General features: G+C 44.6%; 1 protein-coding gene across 1 annotated transcript in view; it reads left to right on the forward strand.

The window, feature by feature from the left end:
* The window catches only part of LOC8030752, a 172,254-nt gene that overhangs the window by 108,970 nt on the left and 37,318 nt on the right, over positions 1-25,966 (forward strand). Inside the window, exons 9-11 of the mRNA XM_029987492.4 lie at positions 18,436-18,630; positions 23,048-23,272; positions 24,283-24,426. Coding sequence (XP_029843352.2) covers positions 18,436-18,630; positions 23,048-23,272; positions 24,283-24,426 — 564 coding nt within the window. The remainder of the gene's footprint in view (positions 1-18,435; positions 18,631-23,047; positions 23,273-24,282; positions 24,427-25,966) is intronic.

Here is a 25,966-nt window from a genome sequence, read left to right on the forward strand (position 1 = left end):
CAGCGACGCCTTGCTGGGACGTCGCGGTAATTCAAAATGAAACGGCTTTCCCCGACGTAGAACGCCGATTCCATCTGCCTCCACTAATGCATTTGCGCCCTCTCCCCTCTCCTCCCCTCCTTCCTTTCCCGTCCACCGACAGTTGGAGACAGAAACACGCGTATGGATCCCCGCAAACGAGCTCTAGAGAGAATACTCCTCCCCAACGCTCGAGAGAGGCACCCCCCGCCACCGATCAACCGAAGCACCACCAGCACCGCCTACCTAGTTCGTATTTATTTAATTCGCGTATCACCCGTGGCAATGTCGACGACATGTCAGCGGGACGATTTACCTGGTTTCCCCTTTCATCGAATCGCGGCGGACGTTACGAGCCGTCGGAGCACGTCCAATCACGCCTGAGTGTCACGTGACCAATAAAAAAAAAAAAGACAAGCGACGATGGGGGTGCGAGTTATGTGGTACATTTGGAATGCTGGAGCGGCTCCGATGTCTATTGTGAGGTTTGCCTGCAGTCCATCGTCAGGTGAAACGAAGCAGAGTACACGAACGGCAGGTGGGAAGAAAAAAAGAAGGTTTAAGAATGCACGCTTTTGAGATTCGGCGGTCGTGGTTTTCCGGCAAGCTCGGCGGGGTTTGAGACTTTGGGGGAAGAACCGGGTTACTTATTGCTGCCCCCTCCCGTTTCCCCTCTGTGAACCCTGTTGATGCCGCGTGGTATTCTAGGGTGCTTCCGAGAAAAGGATGAAAGAGGAAGTTGCCGGAGGGGAGAAGTCGGGAAGAGCGGGAGCGCTTTGGGTTGCCATGGCAACCGCTCCTCTGACGCGCGAGTTCCTCTCCTGGGTCACCTCTTCAATCCTCCTTTCCCCTTTGCCCCCGTTTTGATCCTCCTTTTTCTTATCCTTTTGGGGAAGCGTCTCACCATCCCCATTTTTCTTTCAGACTTTCTTACTCTCTCGCTCTCTCTTTCTCTTTCTCATATGCCTCGTCTGTTGAGAGGCTCTTGGTTTTTGTTCTCTCCTCGAACATTCGAAAGAAAGAAAGAGCAGTGACGTCGAGACTGAACTCATGCGCGTCTCTTCCCTGCAATCATTCTCTCTCTCTTTTTTTTTTTTTTGCACCAATTTTTTAGAGGTTTAATTTTTTTCTTGTTCTTTAAGGCGTTGCGTTTTGTCTCGTCTTTCTGCGACTACCTGTGTGTAGGGCCGCGTTCCGTATTTTTTTAATGATCTTGTTTTGTAGTAATTTACGATATCTTTACTGTTCTTTCGAAATAATATAAAAGAGGGTTGATGAAGCACATTTGCTCCTTGAAAAAGACCGTGCAACGTTTCTGGTCTTGAGTTTTATTGAGTGTTTCGCATTCGCTCCGAAGATAATAAAGATAACGATCCGGAAAGAACTTCCGCTGTAAAAGATAAGAAAATTTAAGCGGTTTATACTTTTCTCATTATACGGGAATCCTGCACGGACCTTTGTTGCTCGCGTTTAGGTCGATCGCACCGGCCATGTGAAGAAGTGGCCGAAACAGAGCTCAGCTGTTGGTTTGATGCCATGGCAAGTGGAGTTGCGCCTACTTAGTCGGGTAGGAACTGCGCAAACAGAATATGTGAGCCAGGCGAGTTTTTTTTTTTTCTTCTTCTGCTTAGGCATGCTTTGGAACTTTGTTTAGATTCACTAGCGATCAGAAACGGGGTACTCGTCTTTACTGAAGAAGACAGCGAAATGTGGCTCACATATTGGGCATGAGTCTGGCGTTATCACTCCTCTCGCACTCGTGCAATCTTAGTGCGACGGTGGACACTGGGGCAAAGTTTCGTGACTCATGAATAGGAGGTAAAAGCGCTAAAAAACGACGGACAAGTTGAAGAATGACGAACACCACAGAGCGCTATGTGGTGTTCGTCATTCTTCAACTTGTCCGTCGTTTTTTAGCGCTTTTACCTCCTATTCATGAATAACCAACTAGCCCAAGTACACACCCTTCTACAGTTCATTTCGTGACTCGTCATTCGGACAACAAAGATTGCAGTGTTGTGGGAAACATTGCGAGCGTTGACAATTTTCAAAGTGCGCGTGACTGTGATAAGTATCGGAGGCGGAATCGGGAGAGATAACATGCGGCAGCTTGTACTTAGAGAGACTATAAAGACAATTTCAGCATTTTGTTTTAAAGGAAGGTGTTTTCGGACGCATTGGGGTCCTAGCATGCCACTTAATTTGTTTTTAGATCTCTGTAACTCTTATTTTTGTGCCCGCAAACAAATTTGCTAAACAGAAAGAAACATTCGGACGTGACGTCGACGAGCACTGTTGGTTTTCGGCAGGATATAGTGGATGCTCGTGCTCCTCCCGTGGTTAGACATAGTGCACGGCGGTTTGGGAACTGGAAATTTCGCCGACAACGCCGTGCTCGCAGACAAGTTTGAGGTGCCGTTTAGCGACCGCACTCCCACGGAACGGGAGCGGCTTCGCAGGATGCGAAACTTTCGATTGGCTCTTTACGAGGGCGCTCCAAACTTGCCATCCACACCTCGTTCGCTGCCGTCCCCACCTCAGAGCAGGCGACTCTCCCGACGCTCCGGAGTTGCGCAGAAATACTCTCAAAAGTATTTGGAAATACAAATACTGGTATACATGGCAAAACAGCTAAAATGCTGACACTGAAATACCTTTAAGAAATGTATCGAGATACGTATCAAAATTACACTTGAAAAAAAAAAAAAGACCTTTACGACTCACGGTAACGCCGAATTAGAACGGAGCCTTTGAGGAGGAGGAGGGGAATGTATGCCTCTCTTCCCCACGAAGAACAAAAATAAGCGTGTTTTAGAATACGAGCGTTTGTTTTTAAACCAACAAGCTAGTTCTTACTGCATGTTGGAGCCTAAATTAACTCCAATAAAATTTAAGGCAAAGTTAACATTTTGTATTTTGCAAAGTAGTAAGGAAAGCAAGCGATTTTTTCACAGTAGTTCGAGCGCGGTTTTATTTCGGTATCTCTTATCTTTCTGAAACAAAATCCCAGGGACCCGGTAAGCAGTTTGGGTACAACTTTCCTGCGAGAACTTAATTGTAATAATTTATTTTCAACAAAAAAGCGAAGAAGGATTTAATTATTTGCCCAGGAGGTACGTCACATGCAATTTTATAATAAAAATGCATTGGAAGAATGCAGCAGAGTAGGCTTGACTCTCGAGTTTGTGCACGCAGCTTGCGCTAAGCATTGCGCAATCACCACATGGAAATGTTTGGCGCGCGCGTATCTGATGAACTATTCTGAACAGTTCGAAGGATGGTGCAATTTGCGCGTGAAGCAGTTCATTGTTCACCCCGTGACATTTATCCGAAACGATGGGGTGTCAAGAGCGACTTCATTTATTCGTTAGACAACCCCGAGAGTGCAGTCAAGCGAAGGACGACACACACACGTAAAAACACTTTTCATGTGTGTGTCGTCCTTTGCTTACCTGCAGTCTGGGCATTTTTGTTATGGCTACAGTGAACTAGAAAGAATGAAGAGGACGAGCTACGGGCTCCGCTCATGATTTCAGTTAAAGCTCAGAATGTGGAAAGTTGGCGTGGCGGTGCTGCGATCGAAGTGGCTTGGTTCCCTTGGATTTTCGCCGAGATGTCGTCGCCGTCGTTCGCCGTCGTGATGTGGCGTCGCGTCGAGGACGACGCCGTTACGCGATATCAAGTCGCCGTTGTAGCGCGGTCATAACATCGCGCTGCGTTGAGGACGACGTGGACGTGGTCGTCGGCATTGACGCCGACGTCGACGCCCCATGCAACGTCAAACGTCGTCCTGACGTCGCGTAACGTCGTCGTAAACATTGCCGTCAACGCAATGTCACAACGACGTCACGACGAAGCCTTGACGCCTTGAAACGTCGTCGCCTTCACCAATGCCAACGTTAAAGCGCCGTCACGGCAAAGTCTTGACGTTGGGTAACGTCGTCGTCCTCGACAATGACCTCGACGTCGTGAAGTTGCCGCGACCTCGTCGTGACGTCGAGTTGCATACTGTCGACAACGACGTCGACGACCTGACTCCAAGAATCTTCATGACATCGCGTTGACGACAAGGATGCCGCCGTCTTGACATCGCGTGACGTCGTCGTCGTTAACGCGATATGACGTCAGAACGCAGTCTGGATGTCGTGTAACGCGCGTTGTCAACGTCGATGACGACGTTAACGTCATGGCATCGTCGTGGTGTCGCATGGTGTTGTGACAACATGTCGCGTCGCGGTGACGTTGTGTGTTGACGTGACGCCTGGCGTCAATGTTACTAGAACAGCTCCATTGGGAAACTGCTATAGAGCCTGCTTTGAAAAAGTGGCTTGGATCCGTACGCAAGAATTGAACTAATGGCGATCGCGACGCCGCCATTTATATGCGGCGGCCACTCTGGGAACTGCACGTCTGCATGTATCGGTTTAGGTTGAGTCGCGCAAGGGCCGGTGACGCCATCTCATACTGCCGCTTCGCAGTATCATTATAAATAAACTCTCATGTTTTGACTACTCGCTAAAGGGTGTGCCGGCCGAGCATGGCTTTGGAACGGAACGCTTTTTTCATACAAAAAAGGCTAATAAAATACATTTTGTGTTCAACATTATCTGCGCGTATTTTCAAGAGCTTCTCTTATAGCGCTCGTTTTCTTCTTGTTTATGCAAATCCATGCCACTTCGCTCGTAGCGCCCTCTAATAATATTTTCGCATCCGGAGCTTAGAAATAGTACTCAGGATGTCTCACTCAATCCTTTCTATAGTCGGTGGCAGGTGAAGACGGAAGTGGAAGCTCCTCTTACCTTTTTTCAATTTAGAAGAGCGAACGGTGGAGAGGAGGTCGCCTCCTCTCCACCGTTCGCTCTTCTACAGGTAATACAGGTTTCAGCGTTCGCTCTGCTGAAGTGGAAAGAAGTGGGAGGAGCTTCCACTTCGCTCTTGACCTGACACCGACTGTAGTTAATTCTAATATAGCTAATCTTCATCAGCTCGTTCGCGCCCTGACATTCTGCTCAGTTACTTTTTCTTCTTTTCACCATTGTGAATTTACGGGGTAGGCTACGACATTGTAGAACGTAGTAAGCATTATCTTTTTATCGTCTGAGTGACACCTTAGATTTATAGGTTTCCTCAGTGCAGGGATGGGCAAAATACATGCAAATATGTATCGAAATACAAATACAAAATACTTCGTCAAAAATGTATTTAATTACAAATCTAATTACATTTCCAAAAAAGCATTTAAGTACAAGATACAAATACAACCAAATGTGTTTGGTTTCCTCCAAATACTTTTCCAAATACATTCCTCAAAATTTGCGTCAGCGACTTCAGGGCACCTGCAACAGGTTTGTTGGTATCTCATTTTAATTTTGCATCGCACACTCGGTAGTTATTGCGCGAGGCTCTAGTAACGTAGCAGAAATATAATCACAAAAAAATGAAATCAGCTTGGATGTAATAGGTGAAAAAAGTACATCGCTTCAAGCAGCTTTTTTTGTCGATTACATTTTGGTATAGACCAACAAAGAACCGAGACGACCAAGACGCGCAGCACTAGCTAAAGAATTTTTTTATTGTTGCAACTCGCACCAGTTACGAAAATCTAGACGACCCGCGCATTTAGAATGTACCAGGCAAAAATATGGATGGAAATCAGGCTGGAAAGCATCACAAGTTGTCACAGGCACTTATTTAGTCAGTCTGCCTGTGAACGTCGTTTTCGTCACTACTCTTGCCCCTGACTAGCACCGTAATCACAAAGTCACTAAACGCTTGTGCTTGATTGAGAGACGCTGCATTCGGTGCAGAACGTAGTTTTTTTCCTGCTTTGGACAGTGACTATAAATTTGAGAGATGTATTTTCGCTCACAAAATTGTATTTAATTACAATTGTCGTTGAAACACCTACGTTTTAGTATTTAAATTCAATACCCAATTTGTAATTAAATACAAATGCAAAATACACAAAGTATCTGAAATACGTATTTCAAATACTTGCATTTGAAATACTGCCCATCCCTGCGTCAGTGTGAACGCGTGCCTTGCTTCAATTCAATGACAAGGGTGTGTCCACAGGGTACGCACTCCAACCATTTCTGAAAGAGGGGATCGGCAGTTTGATACTTTAGATTAGTGTTACAAATTATTAAAAAAAAAAAAATACAGGGCGCGGTATGGAACAAAAATTAAACAATATGATTTTCGTGTAAGGCTCGTCAAATGATGAGGCGCTGCAAAAAGCCGCCTCCTGCGTTAAGTCCTTCATTCGAACTCTTTCTGCTCGTGTTCCGCCCATTCAAAAGCATGCAGGAAGCGCCTGAGCACGTACCCCGTATCGCTGCGCCGCAATGTTCTTCCGCAGCAAAAAGGCTGTCTGCTTTCATCGCCGTAACCATGCCAACGAACGCCGAATGACCTTTTCGGATGGCGCGTGTATCACTGGGGTGCGTGTCAACCCACTCCCCGCCTGCATTCACCCCCCTTCGCGGCGACAGTCTAGAGCTGCTCATTACAAAACTATTAAACTTTGGCAAACAGACGGCGTTCGGAAAATCGGCGTTCGTTGCCATGGTGACGGCGACGAAAGCAGATGGCCACTATGCTGCGGAAGAACACTGTTACGCAGCGATACGAGGTGCGTGCTGGGGCCCTTCCCGCATGGTTTTTAATAGGCGGCACGCGAAGAAAAAGAGTTCAAAATAATGACTTAACGCAGAAGGCTGGCTCTCACACGCGCCTCATAATTTGGTAAGTCTTACACGAAAAGCATGTTTTAGACCGGTGTTTGGAGATAGATTTTTTTCACAACATGGGTCTAAAGTATCAATGTGCCGAGCGGATCTAAGGTGTAAAGCAATTATGTGTGGAAGCTGATCGCTGGAAGCACGCATACGCAAGAAGACTAAGAAGAAGAAAAGCTAGAACAATTCATTTTGTTTTAAGAGTTTGATACAAGTTAAAATTTCGAATGCACAAAAGAAAAGTGAGGTTACGTGGTGCTACTGGTGAACGTTATGGCATTGTGTGATGGGAGCAAAGTGACCGGCCAAGTGCCTGCGGGAAAGCAACGCAGAGGACATTTTACGGCTATTTCATTTATATCCGATGCTTGCGAGGGAAGGAGAAAATAGAAAAGACGCAGTCGAGTCTTCGAGTGAACTTGAACTATGGTGGATAGAAAGGAGAGGTGCCAGCATCGCGTATGTTTGTTTATTTTGGGGTGGAGGGAAAGGAGGAAGCCAGGAGATGTGTAGGCCTCCAGTCAGAGGCAAGCCGCTGACTCGCCCCCGACTGGAGCAAGCATCGCGTAGCTTGCTCCGTGTCTGGCAGCGCGCTAGTATATTATGACGACAATAGGTGGCGCGCTCGTCGACTCCTAGATGCCAATTGCAAACTCCGCGCCCGGAAAGGCTCGTTCGCGTCGCTAGAAGTACTCGTTCGTGGTGCACTTCCCCGAAAGACTGCCCCATGCGTCCAGACTACCGCGATGGCAAAACGGCAAACACACTGCTTTGCTCCCGGATGCTTACGAGGTACATTTCCGCGAGGAGAAAGAGAAGAGAGGCGCCTTTTTCGCCGTTCCCGACGACGACGACGACGTCAATAGCATCGGCAGGTTTATTATTGTGTCACGTTAACCAGATGTCCAAATCAGCATAGTTTAAATTTCAAAAGTATTTTTAGGTGTTCTTATCGCGCGCGATACTTAGTCACGGAGCAAGACAGTACCGAAATCGCAGCGGACGCGAGCGGACGACGCATCGCAGTGTCGACAGCTGAGCCACCACTTCATCCCACCGGCTACTCCTTCTCTCGCGCGCCGATGCTGACACCCCTCCTTCTAGCGACCGTACATGAACAAAGGACGCAACTACTGTAGGTCGCACTTTCTCTGTACTACGAGGTGTTTTTTTAACCTCTGTTAAACTGAATAAAAAAAAAAGGTGATCGAAAAAAAAAAAATGAAATATATGCACAGAAAGAGTGTGCATACTACTGCTGCTTCTCTAGATATTCACCGCACGTATTTAGGCAATTATTATGATGTGGAAGAAGCTTTTAAATTATCTCCTTAAGAAAAGGTAACCGCCTTCGTTGTCACAGGTTTTCACACTATCACACGTTTGAACAAAACCATCAGTTGCCATAAACTTTCTTCTCTCGCCCCCATCATCATGGAGGACTGTTCGTCCTCCCCAACGAGGTAGATGGTCTTAGAGCGATAAACTGGCATCTGAAGGGGACCTCCCAATTGCCGCCGCTATGTTGCACAGTTTTAACCACTAGGCACGTGACCGTGTAGTTTTACGTCTAGATTTTAACGAAGTTCCACGCACATATAATTGCTTACTGATATTTAATAACAGTACCGACGAGATAAGTTATGTCTTGTTTGCTTCAAGTCCAAAATGTGCTTTTACGGCAAATACACGGGCAGCTTTGCATTGCCTGCGCTAGATGCCGTCGGCCGCGGTGCTGTATTTTGGGTTTTTATCGGAGCTAGACACTCCTATGGTGGCTAGAAGGGGAAGTGTGACGGGAGCCGTATGCGCGCCATGTCAGAGAGGGGCGCGAGCTGCGATGAAAATCTTCGCCACCGCGACGGGCGCTGCAGTCTGCAAGAGATTCAGCGGTCTCGGGTGATCTGTTGGTTCGCGGGCGCCGGCGCTCTTCTGAGGCTGCTACAAGTTCTGCTGTTTTGGCTGTTCTGCTGTTTTGACTGTGAGTAATCATAATATACAGTAGGCTCATAATAAATAAGTGTATCCAGATAAGCTCAAAGTAATCAAGAGTCGTCCTAATGTCATTTCGGACTAATTCGAGTCCACTGGATTAAAAGTAACTCAAAGAAATCAAAAGAGTAATAATAATGTAGACTGAGTTAATTACAGATCATTTGGAGGTTTAATAACACGAAGTAATCAAACGAGTAACCAAAATGCCAATTAGGCCGAATTAAAGTCCATTTGGTCAATAGTAACTCAAAGTAATAAAAGAAGTAATTGAAATGTCAATTGAGCGAATAATAAATAATTTATTACATATTAGCTCCCCCAAAATATAACAGTCATCGCAATATCAATGAGGCCGAATTAAAGTCCACTGGATCAAAAGTAACTCGAAGTAATCAAAAGACTAATAATAATGACTGACTGAGCTCACAACCGATAAATTGGCTCTATAATTACACAAAGTCAACAAGAGTCACCAAATGTCACTTAGGCCGATTAATGTCATTTGAATTGAGAGTAACTCAAAGTAATCAAAAGTAATCATAATGTCAATAATCATCGCATAAAAATTCAATTTGTTGAATATTAGCGGAAAGTAATGAACAGCTATTACAATGGCGTTTAATTCGAATTTGTGGCCAATGGGTCAAAAGTAACTCGAAGTAATCAAAAGAGGAATAATAATGTCAACTGAGTTTATTATATATCAATTGGAGCAATAATAGCATGAAGTAATCAAAAGAGGCATCATAGATTGCTATTATATTTATATAATCTGAATTGTATCAATGATAAGTCGAGTAATAAAAAAGTTTAAACAAAACGTCCATTCAGCTAAAATAAATTCGAGTGCGCTATAATAACTCCAGGCTACAAAAAGAGTAATGAACATATCAATTACGGCTTGTCAAAAGTGGGACTAGTAACTCCAAGTAGTCACAATAGTGATCAAATGATCAGTTGTCCCCCAAAAATGTAAGTGTATAAACAATTCTTCTCAGTTACCAAATGTGTAAGCAAAACGCGACCACTGAAGGCAATTAGTGCATATACTATGTATGTTGGATTTAATTGACTGACCCCGGGATTAAAGTGGGTAGCGCAAGGATTAAATTGTGTAGCACTTGGATTAAATTGGGTGGTACTGGGATTAAATTGGACGTCGCTTGGATTAAGATGAGCGGGAAAACCTGTAGTTCAGTGTGTGGCATCTCCGGATTAAGCGGCAATCAAACATTTATCTGCATGCGCACTTTTCCTGGACATTTCTTTCTGACTTATTGAAATAAAATACTCGTCGCGCTTACTAACGCCTGTCCATGAACTCTTCCGAGAAAGAAAAAGACTGCCAATACAAAGCTGCTTCAGAAGCAAGTAGTTTCTTCCTTCGGCTTGTATTCTTGACGCAATATCTGTAAGAGTAAATAAAAGTGAGTTCTACATTCTGTGTCTTGCTCGTAACATTTGTCTTCTGCTGCACTTTGAAGCATATGAAGAGTCCACGATTCATAAAATTGTCAAGTAAAAAAAAAAGTCCAATTTCCCCAGCACAGAACATATATGCGACAGGGTGGACGTTCACCTGCTCCAGCGCATTTGTTCTAGATGTAAATCCCATAGTGTTTTTTTTTTGTTTCCTTTCTATTGCGTAACAAGGCGTCAGTAGATTCAGCTCTCGAAGAAAACGTCGAGTTATCTTTTATTTGCTTATCGACTATTTTACAGTATTCGTAACAAGGGGAAAATATCGCGCAGCGCTTCCTTCCTATGCTCCGCACGCCAGCGCTAACTCGCCTGCTGCGAGCAGCGCCCTCTATTATTTTCATCGCAACTCTGTGCAGCAGCCCTTTGCTCCTGGCCGCCACACTTCTCCTTCCAGCCACCATAACACTGACCTCTGGGACTAACAGTATTGAAAAAAAAAAAGTAATTTCTCGTGTTCTTTACAGCGATCGCATACAAATCTAGGCTTAGTTTTGTGTAAAGGCCTCAGGATTTGGTACGGTAACGTTTCTATAGTCCGTTGCAACTCAAGAAGGTAAGGCAAGGGTAAGATGGGCCGGGGAGGAGGAAGCAGACGGAACACTAAAGTGAGGAGGAGGTTTCCCCCTGTCTTCTTCAGCGTTCCCTCTGCTTCCTCCTTCCTGCTCCGTCTTACCCTCGCCCTACCTTCTTGAGTTGCAACGAACTATAGTGGTCGAAATTGTGCAACGTGGCGGGAGCCATGTGAAGGTTAATTTTTTCTGGTGAACGGGATACCAGTTTATCGCTCCAAGCCCCTCTACCTCGTTGGTCCTCCCCGATACATCGTGCCATTTGGGAAACTGCCACTGAGCCTGCTTTGAAAAAGTGACTCCGATCCGTTTTCGACAACCGACTAACGGCGATCGCAACGCCGCCGTTTCTCCCGCAGCGGTCACTCCGGGAACTGCGCTACTGCACGCGTATTGGTGCAGGCTGAGTCGCCCAAGAGCCAGTGGCGCCATCTTGCAGTACCATTTCACAGTAGCTATATAAATAAACCTTTATCTTTTGACTCGTCGCTGAAGGGGGACGCTGTTATATTTAGTTTGGTCCCGGTGGACGCGAGCGGTTCGGGTTCCCAACTGAGTGTTTTAGTGATGTTGCATCATGTAAGTCACATGACTGTGGCGACCGACGGTCTTGTGGGCGCGTCATGGGACGACGTAGGAACGCCTTCGTTTCGTTTCGCCTACATTAAATAAAAATAACCTCGACGCTTGTTGGAAAAAGGCAAAAAAAAAAGTTATCACGCATAAGGTAAATAGTATTACGAAAAAAAAAAAAATCAACCCGAGTCAAAATTCTTAACGCCGTGCATCAATGATTTACGGCAGTGCCACCTACAGCCTGTCAGACGATTTAATGAAACACTACTTGGAGAAATGAAATAAATTGGAGACCGTGTCAAATTTTTTCTTTCTCGAAAGACAAAAAGAAAAGTTCTCTTTTCTTTTTGTTCTCTTCGCTTGTTTTCAAAGGTGTATTTTTTTCCGTATAGGATTTATTTTGTTCGTTTAAGATAAAGAAACGAAGAGAGAAGAGAAATCACTGATTCTGAAGATGGTGGCAGCTGGAATATAAGTTTCCATTAATTTGTCGGTCGAGCTTGAGAAATAATGGTCTGCTAAAATTTGTCACTTTCACAATCTGTAATCTTTTTTTTTTCTTTTTTTTTTCAATAATACAAATTGAAATTGGAAACAAAGAAAGGGATCTACGTATCTATATTGTTTTACTAGTATTGAAGTTTGAGAGTTTGACCGAATCGCGAAAGGAATGATATATAATATATATTAATATAAAAACAAAGCAAAGAGGGAAAGATGGATAAATTTAAATCTGGGGTAAGTCACCGTAGTTGGGTCATTCGCTTCAAGGAAAAAAAAGGAACTATGTAGTTTGTAGATAGATATAGCGTGGGGCGCCGACGTGAATGTCAAGTGGTTACATGAACGATCCACTTTAGCAGTTTATTTGTTAGGTTATAAGAATAAGCGACGCTTGGATCCAAGAAGTAATGATTGAGGAATGTGATCAAAGAAAGCGGACATTTATGCTACATAATATCCTACTTTATTAATATCACTTTGGAGCTAATGAGCTACGTATATAAATACAAATAAATAAATCTGGGATAACTTATTTCCTGGAGAGGCAGATGGCAGTGTTTTGATGGGTGATCCTCATGCCAAACAAAGCAGGGACGTGAACCTCCTATTTCGTATTATAAGGTTGCCATGTTTACTCACCTTAGTAAACAGCTTCTTAGTCTTAATGGTAAATTGATTTAAGAAGACTCATTCAAGGAAATTGTTACACGAATAAAAATGAGACGTACGGTGTTTGTCAACTAACAATGCTATAAAGCTGGGTTGAAGTCGATGATGTACATTATCTTTACGTGTATTGAGCTCGAGCCCTTCGGGAAATAATGTCAAAACAAAGATTGCACATTGATTTGTTGGCGGAATTATAGCTTTATCGTCTTGCCCACCTTTTTTCTTTTACTAGTTCACCCGATCCGCTGGAGGCCCATCATGTTCGTTTTTGCATGCACAAAAATAGCTCGCAACCCTTAGCCGTAGCCTAGATGCCTGCGGTCTGCCATAAAACGAGAGAGAGAAAGAATAAAAATAAATGATGGTTTTATTTTTTAAAAGTCAATAATCAATATATGAAGCGTCCAGGAGACTGCGCTTTGTTTTGTCTCTACCTCCATATATGGGATGCTTGATTTCCAGAGGTCTGTCTTCTACCGCTCCGCAGCCTCTCCCTGAAAATATTGACTCTGCCTATTACCGAAATTGGTACAGAACGCATCTTCTTTCGCTACACCCAAAGGTTTGTTGTCTTCTTGCGTCGCATTTTTTGTTATTTTTTTTTTTAAATTTCGTTTTATACATTACTATAACGTTATATATATAAAACAAAAAGCCATGAACATGTGCACAAAAATTGGTCTTTCGCTGCCTTGGGTTTTTACGAACATTTGCGAACCTAAAAATCTCCCAATATATCCGCACGTTTTTAATGCTCACGTCTTTTGAACTGAAGCAGGTCTTCGAGCTTGTTTTACGCGTTCAGGTTTGTCTGCAGCTGTAAATGAAACAAATCAGTGTAAAAGCCCCCCCCCCCCCCCATTTTTTGTTTTGCATTTTAATGCAGTATGTCAAAGGTGCTTTCCCAAAACCCACATTTTGTTCGTTCTACAAATCATTACATTTTGTTTTTAAGGGGGCATATGTGTGACACATTTAGGCGAGAGAGAGGTTGGCGTTGATTTATTAAAAGGCAGTAGGTTTTTTGTTCGTACAATTGGTCGATAAAGTGTCATCAAAAAACGAAAAAGACAAAAAAAAAAAGAAGAAAACGCAGCGATGCGAACATGTAATTTTCTTGTTGTATTGGTGAAGTCTTAATATTACGACCTACGAAATGTAGAATTACTATGGCCAGCGTGTAATTCGCAAAAGACTCTAAAATGTCCACTCACAAGGCGACAATAATAAACTATAATAAAACGTAAAGTGTTCGACTGCTTCCTCAATTGTTTTCATTCATTCGCGCCGAGCGTTTCACTTTTCCCGCTGCGAGACAAGTGGAACGGTAAAAGACGCGCTGTCGCGTTTTTTTACGAATTGCTTTTTCACTTCGGGTAAGTGTTGCGCGTCCATACTGTTGACAAACGTCCGCCATTTTTCCCATTAAGTTTCCTGTAGGTGTTCAGTTGTTAGCTTCGTTTTTGGTGTTGGCAAAACGCAAAAGCACGGCGAGTGGCTCCGTCGACGGCAGAACTCAATCAGCACGACTGGGGACGCATTTGATTCTTCGATTTGCATAGATCTACCCTTACTCGGTTTTATTCTACTTCAGAGTTACCTCGGTGGCTTCTGCTGATGCTCGTTTCGCCACCAAAGTGTCAAAGGCTCGAGTACCGGTTTTGTCTTAGCTCTGAGCGAAAACCGATACGCACAAAAACCGCTTAGAAGCCGGCAATTGTTTTGCGCCGCCGACTACTCCGGCAAGGGAAGTCGAACACAGCGCAGGAGAACCTGAGTGAACTGAAAAAACTGCCTCCGTCCAATATAGTGTCTAGGTTTCTAACATCGATTCCAGTGTGATTCTGAATCTGTCCCATAAGACACGCAAAGAACAACAGTAGCGTAAGTCTAAAGGCTTTTTGTTTCGTTTTAGTAGTTATCTACGAAAAACAAAATCAGCATAAGAACCCGCGTGTAACTCATTCTAGAAATGTCGAGTTATTGATATTGTTCTATAATAAATCCCACTTGAGCGTATAAGCTGGCCGAAAAATACATAAAAATCCATCGACAATGTGCAAGGAACGATGTAAAAGAAGGCGCGCTACAGAACCTTTCATTTTAAAACCATAGTGACTCCCGGCCCCAAAACAAACCTTCGAACAAAATTCCAGGGCTGGTTGTATGTTCATCGAAACCTTCCGCCCAAAATTGTCCAGACGCTACACTTTGTGATTAATGGAGCCTAATTTCAGGTACGTGAATAGCTGCGCGCCGATCACGCTCGCCCCGGGCGTGATACAGCGGCAGGAAACCCACGCAATGTGGCTTCAAAACAGGACGGACTGCTCGAAATCGTGACCGGGAATTCAAAACGTGCAGAGAATGATGCACTACGATCCTACCGGATCCGTTTCGTTCTTATGGGACGTTTTGGACGCTCGTATTCTTCCGAAGAAAAAAAAAAAAAAAAACATCCACGACAATAAATATATACACGGACGTATAAGTTATGATTCACGAGGTGATTTCTGTCGGACTGAATTCATACGATTTCCCGTCAACGTCTGTTTAATGTTATTTTGCTTCGTTCGCTGATTTTCTTTTTGTTATTTTTATGTCGTTTGAGTCGGGCCAACCAGCAAAATTTATAGCAAGCGATTCGCCGGCCTTTTTTTTTCAAGTTGTTTATTTGAGAGCACGCGTTTGGGCGCGACATTTTCTGCCCCCCTACCGCGCCGAGCGCGTCGTCTCGGCCCACGACTCCCATATTTCAGAAACGTCGTCTTCAATTGCTCCAGCACACGGTTTAGGGAGGTTACGGAAGACGGGTACGAGATGAGAACACTCTTCCCTTTGTTCTTCCTCTTAAATTTTTTTACTCGTTTTCCCCCCTCTCTCTCTCTTTTCTCACAGAAATCTATATCTAAATTCATTCCTACTTTGTTTCGTTCATACTGCTCCGTTTCTCGGTCATTACAATTTTTAAAAATATATATGCGTTTTTGTTTTTACGTTAAATACATTAGTCTGGATTTTGTTTTTGGGAAGGATAAGAGAAAAAGTGTGGTGAGGATGAGCGTGCGAGCGAGCTGAAACACAAAAAAGCGACCAACACGAAACAAACTTTCGTCCGACGTTTGTTTTTCAAACTCCAGTTTGATGCACGCTTTAGGAGAAAAGTATAGGACAATAAATAATTATACGAAAATAAAAAAATGCAAGAAAAACAAAGGGAAGAGCGTTATTACAGAGATCGAAGCATTTTTTGTGGCAGTAAGTTTGTGACGTTGCCAAAGCTGAAGTCAGGAAATTTGTAAAATTACAACGCGACCGTTGAGTTGTTTACATTTTTACTTGGTGGAGGTTTGCTTTCGACGTTATCGCTTTTTCTGAGGGGTCGCGTTTTAAGAGGGGAATAATAGCAGTCTGGTAATATATGTCTGATCAAAGTTTGATTTTTGTAAGGGCAAGAGGGAGGCAGAGGCAAATTTTATCGCCGCCTCTTTGAATACGCCTTTTGTGCTACGCGTGTCAGAAAGCGGATCCGCGGCACTGACGAGAATAGTAGCAAATATAGCAAAAATATTAATACAAAAAGTTAGAGTGGACGCGTGGGGCTCTGATGGATGAGAAAATTTTGTTTTGCATGAAACACAAAAATATGTAAAAAAAAAAAAAGAAAACACACACACACACATAAGAGTGGGAACGCGACGAAATTCTATTTCCTTTGTTTGAACGCCGGGTGCTCAAAAGCGTTCCTCGCTGTATAAGAAAAAAATATTATTGAGATAAACAAAACAGTGAAAAGCTAGGCTTTGAAGAGACCGGGATACAACTGGCTTCAAAATTGCGTTTCTTTTTATTTTTTGGGGGAGGGGGGCTTTTTTTACTTTTTCTTTTTTTTTTTCGTGAGTCATCTGCGTCGAGCTCATTCTTACACTTACCTTCTGACCGCGCGCACGCACACGTGCGCGTCAGTACGAGCGCGATACAAGGGCGAGCCTAATGACGACGGGGGAGAGTGGAGAGCGATACCCACACATAGGGTTGCTTCTGGCTTCTTTTCCACGGCATTGATTTCGCGTTTGCTGCAGTCCTTTCTTTTTGGGTGTTAATGTTCCCTCCGTTTCTAGAATTTTTGTCTGTTTTTTTTTCATTTCTAGTCTTATTTCATCACTCGTCTTTGATGCTCTCGTCCAGATTTTTCTTTTCTCGTCGCTTGTTTTAGGAAGTTTTTTGGCCTCTTTGCTTTTTTCCTGACATTAAGGAAAGCTGCTGCTGCTCGATGCAATTTCGTGTTTTGGTCTTGTCCGTTGCTTTCCGAACGTTCGACGTCCCGTTCCTTTTGTCATGCCCGGGGTCGTCTTCCCTCACTTGTGCGCTGGAGAAGAATTAGAGTGCTCGATCGCGCGGCTGCAGGGCCGTCCTCGATTTTCAAGCTCGCCCGACGATGGAACGTAAAGGATGTGTCGCCCGGCTCACTTTCACGGATTTGCTATGACATGTTCACGAGAGTTCGCGTTAGAAGTAAATCGTTTATTATTGTGGTGCGTGCGGTGTTGCGTTTGTGGTCATCCCACTAGTGGGAATAAAGCGAGCGGTTTCGCGGCGCTCTTTATGTATATTTTTTCATGCGAGGGTCAGCGCGAGTGCCTTCACGCTCTACGGTATTTGAGAAATCTTGGAGCTCATTATAATCACCTCAGATTCACCGCGCCATTCACCGTTAGTTGCTTGAGAGAGATAGAGTCGTGGAAAGATAGGTTAGGCAGTTAAGTTAAAACAAAAGTACGTCTTGGTAGCTCAATTTAGTTGTGCCCTGCCCGAATCTTCTATGGCTACACGTGACGCGGGCCTTTTCCATTTTGCTGCAGTTCGTAAAAATAAACATAGCTAGCTAGACCTATAAATGTTCCCATTGTACGGCATTCTAAATAGCCCGCCTGAGGGGAGAAATTGACCTAGTCGAGCTTTCTGATTGGTTGGTGTTGGCCACTTCGACGCTGGGAGGAAAAGAAAAACCTGTATCAAACGAGCGAGTTTTTAGCATTTGGCGTCCTACAAGCGGTGTAAAGGTGAGAGATGTGTGTTACGGTTGATCGCTGGGCTAGATGGTAATCAATGAACATACTGAGCTAAATTAGCGTAAAAACAAAGATAGAAAAGGAAAAAAAAAAAGAAACGGGACAGGAAGAGCGCTTTTTTCTGTCACGCGTTGTTCTTTCTATATTTCTGTTTGCGTTATTTTATATCACTATGTTCATAGATGTGTAGATTTTTGCTAGGTTTTTATTTACAAGTTTTGATTTTGCTGGCAAAAAAATAATTCCGCTTCACTTATTCATTTTCGGGCAGTGTCAGATCTTCCGCCCGGGTTTGATCCAATCGCACAGACGCGCCAATTTCTTGCCTTCAAATTCTACGCAGAGACGCAATTTCTATAACCAAAACCTAGGAGTTCCTAAGTAATTAGTAAGCTCGTGTATATGTTGTCCGGTATTGAATTGGCAAACAACATTTTTGATCAAGGCGTCGAGCAACGTATGCACTTTGTTATAATTTTTTTTTTATTGAACTCTTTGGGGGTGCCCTAAGGGTCACATACACATGTGTGAACACGCGGGACCTGCAGAACGATTTTTATGGTAGTCTTAACTACCGTAAAATTCTGCATATTGGCCCACCCACGGTGAAGGTATAAAATAAAGTAATGGTGAGGTTGAGGATAGTTTGGGGATGGGCGTTCATTCGGGATTTTTGGGGTGTGATTCTTCTTTTTTGTCAACGCACAAAGCAAACTGGTTTTTTTTTTTTCGGTGTAGTGGGACCCTGTCTTTATGGAGGGCAGCTCGGAGGTCTTACGGCGCATCTTGCCTCTTGTCTCCCGCTGTCAGATGTCGGACGACGAGCGGCTGTCCCTGACGACGGCCGTGAGCGACGAGGACGAGACGGGCGAGCCCCGGTCCGGATCCCGCGCCGCGGGTTCGGGCGCCGGGGCCGCCGCGGCTGCCTCCTTCAACTGCACGGGGGCTGTACGCAAGGCGGGCTTCCTGAGCGTCAAGAAATGGCTGCTCAGGAGAAGACATCAGGTAAACCGGAGTGTGTAGCTTTTTGCAAGCATGAAGTGTTCTTTTTTTTTTTTTTGCGGAACCTTCTAGTTTTAAAGTTTTGTCTGTTCGTCCATCCTTTCGTTCGTTCATTTTCCGTTAAATTTAGCGGAAATATTGACGTCACGCGAGCTATACACCGATTCAATGTTCCCGCCACATAAAGCAGGAAAATTTACGTCGCGTGACCTAAACATCAATTTGGTTCCTCCGCTAAATTTAGCGAGGAAATATGCGTCAGATGCACACCAGTTCCCTCCCCCCGAGCCGCAAAATCGAATGTGTCCGTTCGACTCTTCTGGATAGATAAATTTAGTAAAGAATCCCGAATTGGTGCATAATTATACACCAATTCAATCTGGGAAGAATTGGCGCGAAAACGACGTCAGCATTTTTCTCAGAAATAATGCTCCAAGTCTGAATAAGTGCGAAGGATCCCGAATGCCACAACATTAGTTGATAGTCTAGTTGGTCAAACATTGCAAAAACTGCACGAAAAAGAATGGACAAGTACGAGACTAGACAGGACCATCGCTTTTCCTGTACACTCTTTTTTTTTGTTGTTCTCGCTAACCGATTTTGTAATCAGAAATGCTATCGCATTACACCCCTTTTGGCAAAAAGTACAAAAAAGGCGTAGTGTTTTTTTGTTTTTTTTTTTAAAGCGATAGCTTTATGGTCGAGACTTTGAAAGAGATTTCGTCCTCGTTCGCTGTCGTCGCCGCGCGCGCGAAAAGCAAACAAAAAAAACAAACATTTTTTTTCTTGTTTGTGAGGAGAGGGAAGTTGGGACTCCCTGCTTGCCGTCAGCCGTGCCGTACGAACCGAGCGAAGAGGGCAGTCCTGGCGTCCCGCCAAGGATTGCCCGACAAACGAAGAATCCCTGTGTCGTCTCCTTGAAAGACTTGTTTTCAAACATTACTCGCGTTATGCGAAATCCCACTTTAGCAGTATCCAATTTTCAATATCCAATTTCCACCGCGCTTCCCCGCTTACTTTACGGATCACTGGTGGCGGTCGTCAGCTGCACGACGGCTATGAGAATTAACCACGTCGCACCTCCGTCCTCAGATACGTGACGGCACCATTCCACCCGTACTGCTAGACCGTATTTCAGATATCGCTTTCGTTTATTCGTCCATTCTAAAAAAACAAAAAAACGACAATTTTTTTTTTTTGACGGGGCCAATTATGCTATCAAAACGTTTCGGGGAAGGGGGGGGGGGGGGGGAAGGGAAGGGAAGGGGGAAGAACTTCAGGGTAGATTTTTCAGAATCTTTTTGACAGCTTCACGTTTTTAACGCCAGGTAAGGTCAGGTTTTGGGGCTATTGCAAATCCGGGACTGTGGAATAATATACCGGGTGATTTTGTTTTTTTTAATTCGAACAGATTTATTGCATGAAGTCCGTAAAAGATGCACTAATACGGTTTGTGAGGTGAGTTATACAGCCAGGGGGACATTATGTGGGTAGCTAATCTTTGCTATAAGTCAAATAATTAATTAAAATTCGTTAATTAACTTTTTAATTTGTGAAAATAGACATATGGTCCTAAATAGAAACTTATAGAGCCTTATCGAAAACCACTAACTCAACTCTTTCTAGAACGACATGAAGCTCGTGGGAAACTCGGGGGCGCACCAAAGTTACCACTCGTGAAGCAGGCGCAAAGGTAGGAGTGGCGGAACGCGATAATGCGTTCCGCCGTTGCTAGCTTTGCGCCTGCTTCACGAGTGGTAACTTTGGCGCGCTCCCGAGTTTCCCACGAGCTTCATGTCGTTCTAAAGAAAAGTTGAGTTAGTGGTATTTGATAAAGCTCTTTAAGTTTCTATTTGGGACCATATGTCTATTTTCACAAGTTAAACAAGTTAATTAACGAATTTTAATTAATTATCCGACTTATCGCAAAGATTCGCCACCCACATAATGCCCCCCTGGCCGTATAACTCACCTGCACAAACCGTATTAGTGCATCTTTTTGGGGCTTTTTGTAATAAATATGTTCGAATTAAAAAAAAGAATCACCAGGTATAGCTTCACCCGTCTGATCTATTCGTGCAGTTATGATGTCGTTCCCTACTACAGATGTGTCAAAGTTTAGTGCAGACAGGGGCCATAACGTTTTCTGTTAAAGGGGCACTGACACCCCAAAGGTCGTATTTATTTTTATTGTCTAAAACGGTGCAAGTTGCAGTCATAGACACGCAAAAAAAACCGCATCGCGAAAAAAAATTTTCCCGCGCGCGCGCGCGCCTTTTTATTTTTGGCGTTTGATTTTCCCGCGTCTCGCCTCCTCGCTTCTTTTGATCGGTGACGTCAAAAATCAGGAAATTTAGAAGCTTTGTAGGCGACATCTCTATAACATTCAATTACGGCAATCCTAAAACATGTTTTTTAACGCAATTGCGAACGCACTACGGCCCTTCTTTTTGAAATACCAAAAATCGGGAGTTCATTGTGGTGCCGTCTCCTGGATTTGTATCCTCCAACGGAAAACAGGCGACACCGCTCAAAACCGGTCCGCCGCAACGCCGGGCGCTCGCTCCTTTCCTCCTCGCTTTGGGTCGCCATGGCAACAGCAGGGAGTGGTGAAAGGAAGTCGACTCTCAGGTCTGCGCGATTTTTGACGTCAAGGCACCGGCGCCGATCGCGCGGGAACTTCGAATTCGGCATTTGGAAATTGTTTTTTTACTTCATAAATACTGAATTCCCAAATCTCAAATTTTGAGGGTAATGTCCCGGCATCGTTTTCAATCGTTTCGGATAATAAAAAAAAAAATATGATTTTGATGTGTCAGTGCCCCTTTAAAGGTGATGGAAAATAGCTTCACAGGAGTGGGCACTGCCTTTTCTGCAGAAAACGAGAATATATTTAAAACTACATAACTAGATTAATTTTACAGCAACTTACTCAAAAATCAATTTCCCAAAAATTATTTAAGTTTTTTTTTTTTTGCATGAGTATTAGAGAATACAAATTGCACTTTTTCTTTACGTCCAATACAAATCACTTCGTTTTCATAAAACACGCCCACACACATACACACACGCAGACACCTGCCCTTTATTCTTGATAATTGCCCAAAAATATTATCGGAAGTTCGTATGGTAGACAAAAAGCTTAATGGAATCTTCTTTATTTTATAGTTTGACTCGCTTCCAGAGTTAATGGTATCCTTTTCAAAGCATTTCAGGGCTTGTTTCAGACGCCTTATTCTCAGTTATACATGAAGCATGCTCAATAGGTGTTGAGTATGCTTCGTATTTTAATTAGCCTGACTCTGGAGCAGGAGCAGCAGCGTTGGGCGCTTAGGCAAACTCGTTGAGCACCAGTGGCTATGATGGTGTGGCGGATTTGTTGGGGGGAGCGGGGGGGGGGGGGGGGGGGGCGCTGTCATGCTCTCGACTGAAACATAGCCTGTACACTGATGCAAGGCTCAGATGGGCACAAAGGTTGACAGTACTATACGTAAAATTTTAAACATGACGCTATCTTGTTTCAAACCACCATCGCTGCCAATCTTGGGAATGTGTCAACTCAGTGATCCCCTGTAGGCTCTAGCCATTCTGAAACGATACCATTAAAATGACGGGTTTGCAAGTTGTTCACATACTCTTGATACTTAAATGCTGCAGGTCAGATAGATTAGCAATGCATAACCGTACAATATTAACATGTGTAGCGATAACACACAGTAAAAGGCGTCGTGGTAATAACTAATTGTAAATTCGCGTTCTGCTGTTCATTGAACTCTCACTCTTCAGAACTAAAATCTGTTTATACTTAGTTGTTGAGGCTCAATTACCATGACACTATACTTGTTGTCGCGTGAAGGAAAAAAAAAGTTTTGTGCATACTTAAAACGCTGCACGAAGTAGTTCTGACCATAATGTGAATGTCAGAGGGGGAACAGAACATCTATGTTATATCCGTTGGAAACATGTTTGTTATTCGCTTAGAGATTTGATCGGCACGGCTCGTGTGGCGAAAAGCAGAACTACGCTTTGTTTTACCCTTACTTGATCAAAACGAATGCCACGGACCCCAGGCCTTAGGAAGTATGAATGCAGCGCTCGTGCACTGAAATCAACTGCTAAGAGCTAGGGCTCCGTACCCTTGCCCATGCTCTGTGCCAAGGGAATCGCCACGTGTCTCATAGGGAACCGTGAATAAACAAGAGCACGCTTCCCCTAATTTCAATTTCAGTCTCGGGGCGAATAACAAAACAACAAATGAGTTATTATGACCACACATACAAGTATCTTAATTCACCGCGCAGAGATGGGAAGATAGTAACGCTCCGCCAAGAGCGGAATGCTCATTATATGCGTTCTTATGGAGGTGAAAAGGAGCGTAGAGCGACCAAGAACCAATGCCCCTGTTCTTGATTATCTTCAGGTGGAGCTTGCCCGCAAGCGCGGCTGGAAGGGCTACTGGGTGTGCCTGAAAGGCACGACGCTGCTGTTCTACCCGTGCGACAGCCGCGACGGCCGGGCCATCGACTCGACGCCCAAGCACCTTATCATCGTGGACGGCGCCGTCATGCAGCCCGTGCCGGAGCACCCCAAGCGGGACTACGTCTTCTGTCTCAGCACCGCCTTCGGGGACGCCTACCTCTTCCAGGTGACGCCTCGAGTACACCTTACACCTCCCAGAGGTCAAGGCCGTATCGCTTTCGAAGGCGTCTTACACCTCCTAAATGACAAAGCCGTAGGGCTGGGATTTTTACGTCATGGGCAGATACTGGGCACGAGTGCAGCCCCGGCGTTCGGCTGGGACTTGTGTTTTCACTGATCAACTGCTAACGCTAGGCACGATCCCAATCCTATCTCCGCGCTGGCCTCCAGTTGCTGACGTAGAAACTTTAGCACCATGGCCCTGTTGTCATAAAACATATTCAAAAGCAAGCTGCAAAAATAATGTTTTTCCTCGTAATCTTAGGGGTCATGCTATTGTTTTGGATGATGTTGTTTGATGAATCGGGAGTAGTGTTTCAGTTTTGAAGGTTGCCTCCAATTCTCGTTATGATATTGCATATTCTGGGAGGCTTATCGCATAGTTCGTTTACCCCCTCAGCATCACAAAATGTCCACGTAAGCACTTTGGCTTACTTAAATCTTTAAGATTATTTAGAGTGCGCACAAATGAGACGCAAACGGAATTCAAACAAAGTATAGTCAGTGACCTGCGGCATCTTATTATATAAAGAAAAGTAAATAAATAAGCTTACAATCAAAATACGCGTGATTTGTTGCTATAAGATTTTCCCCGCAAAGTATCGTATGCGTAAAGGGTTGCGCTGCCCGTCTTGTAGATAAAGGCACCGTTCTAATCATACGACTGCTGGCACACACTTCAGCTTTCTTCATAGTGCTTCCGAACCGATCGAAATCGCGGCCACATAGCGTGACAAGGCTCCATGCAAAGACGGTGCGCAGCCCGTAGCGTGAACGGATTCAGTTATATTGCTCCCGGTTGGCGTGTGTCTTGGCGCCGGGGTGCGTGCGCTTCCCAGCTTGTGGACCTGGTGTATATGCACGCATGCGGGCACGAGGTGGCGTGCGAAGGCGCGGTGAAGTGTGCTGAAGAGCGCGACCGCTGCTGCCTTTTTGGCGTGCGGCCACGCTTCGCAGGCGCCCTGTCAAGTGGAGCTGGAGAACTGGATCAACAGCATCCACTCCGCTTGCGCGGCAGCCTTTGCGAGGCATCGAGGGCGCACGGGAACCTTGCACCTGCTCCAGGAAGAGATCTTTCGACTCGAGAAAGAGATTGAGTCGGTACGCCGAGTTTTTCTTCTTTTGCATCAGCATGCTTGTATTTTGTTTTTGAAAAAAGATTGCTGTAAATGTGAACATAGTTTTTTTTTGTAGTTTTGTATTGTATGAATGATGATGAATAAATTTCAGTTCCTTGCAAGGAATGTATTCTTTCTGAGCGTAACTTGGCAAGATAAATGGTAGGGCCCTTTAAGTCAACCAGAGGGACGAAGCAAAGCACGTAACCTCTCTCTAAGGCGAGATACTTTTTCACGTGGCTCGCCTCGAAGCTCCGATTGGCTTGTTGGGGCCGTAGCTTTGGCCGTTTGCCGAATTATGGTATACCGGAGAATATGATGTGTTCACTCGCGTAACTTCATCCACCATTTCGTTATTATGAGATGTTTGGTGCGTGCTGAAGGCCAGCATTTCAAGGAGTCACGTGACACTCTTAAATGCCTAGTTTTCTCCTGCGAATACATCGTGACGTGCTTATAAGCTCGTCACGATGACGTGGAGCAACAAAAAGGAGGATTAACGTGGTGCGAACACCCCGTATAAAATCAGGCAGCCAAAAAGGCGTGAAGCTTACGTTATTTTCTCGCGAATAATATTTCTGGAAGTCCCTTAGAAGGGTAGTTTACCTTTCATCATGAGGCTTATAGCTTCTTTAATTCCCCGAAGAAGGTAAATTCTTTGGTAGTTTCCGTTTTGAGGCTTCGTGAAGGACATATTTCAAGATGCTCGATATAGTATGGTGTTCAATCAAGCGACCAACACGTGCTTGTGGCAATGCAGTTTTGTGCTGACCATTTTTTTTTCCTCTTCTAATTAAAAAAAAACTCGGCAAAAGTTTGTTTTTGATTTACAGCTTGAACTTTTCTTTATTTCTGTCGGATAATGTGAATGTGATCTGAGAAGGTTTCTTTACCCAGCTCGTAGCGTTTGTTACGTTTAGTATAGTCACCGACAAGATGAGAACGACTGGGAAAAATTTCAGTTGTCCCGCCTCCAGCGCGAGTTTCCTCTAGCTTCGATAACGCTTGAGCGTCTCGCGAGCCTCGAGCGTGCACGCGCAACTGAAGCACGGCGGAAGGCAAAGAACGCGTGCTCGAGGCCGGCCATTCGAAAGAGTCCAACCTGCTGCCGTTCTCATCCTGCCAGTGACTATAGGAAAGAAGCACAAAGAGAGAGAGATAAGGAATAAAGAGCATATACGGTGACGTCCGGGAGCCGAACATTGATTGGAAGGACTGAGGGGTTGAGGCAAACGCTATAAGCTGCCTTTGTCCATACCACCTATCTCCCCTCCCATCAGAGCGAACGCCTTCTGCTCCTGGCGCGTGGACTGGTGTTTGAACGTTGGACGCCGTCGTTCGGTGTACGAACGCCAAAACCCCGGCGCGAGGAGCAGGGGTTAGTCTTCCTTGCTCTAGTCTGTGGCAGACAAAGGCTAACCACCGTCCTCCCAATTGGAGCTTGGCGCTCTGACCTCGCCGCACGCTCTGGGCTCCTCCTCTCTTCCTCCTTATAAACGCGGTCGGTCTTTTATTGAGTGGTA

This window comes from Ixodes scapularis, unplaced genomic scaffold (genome assembly GCF_016920785.2).
Source record: "Ixodes scapularis isolate PalLabHiFi unplaced genomic scaffold, ASM1692078v2 PGA_scaffold2__306_contigs__length_199485367, whole genome shotgun sequence".
Classification (NCBI taxonomy): Eukaryota; Metazoa; Arthropoda; class Arachnida; order Ixodida; family Ixodidae; genus Ixodes; species Ixodes scapularis.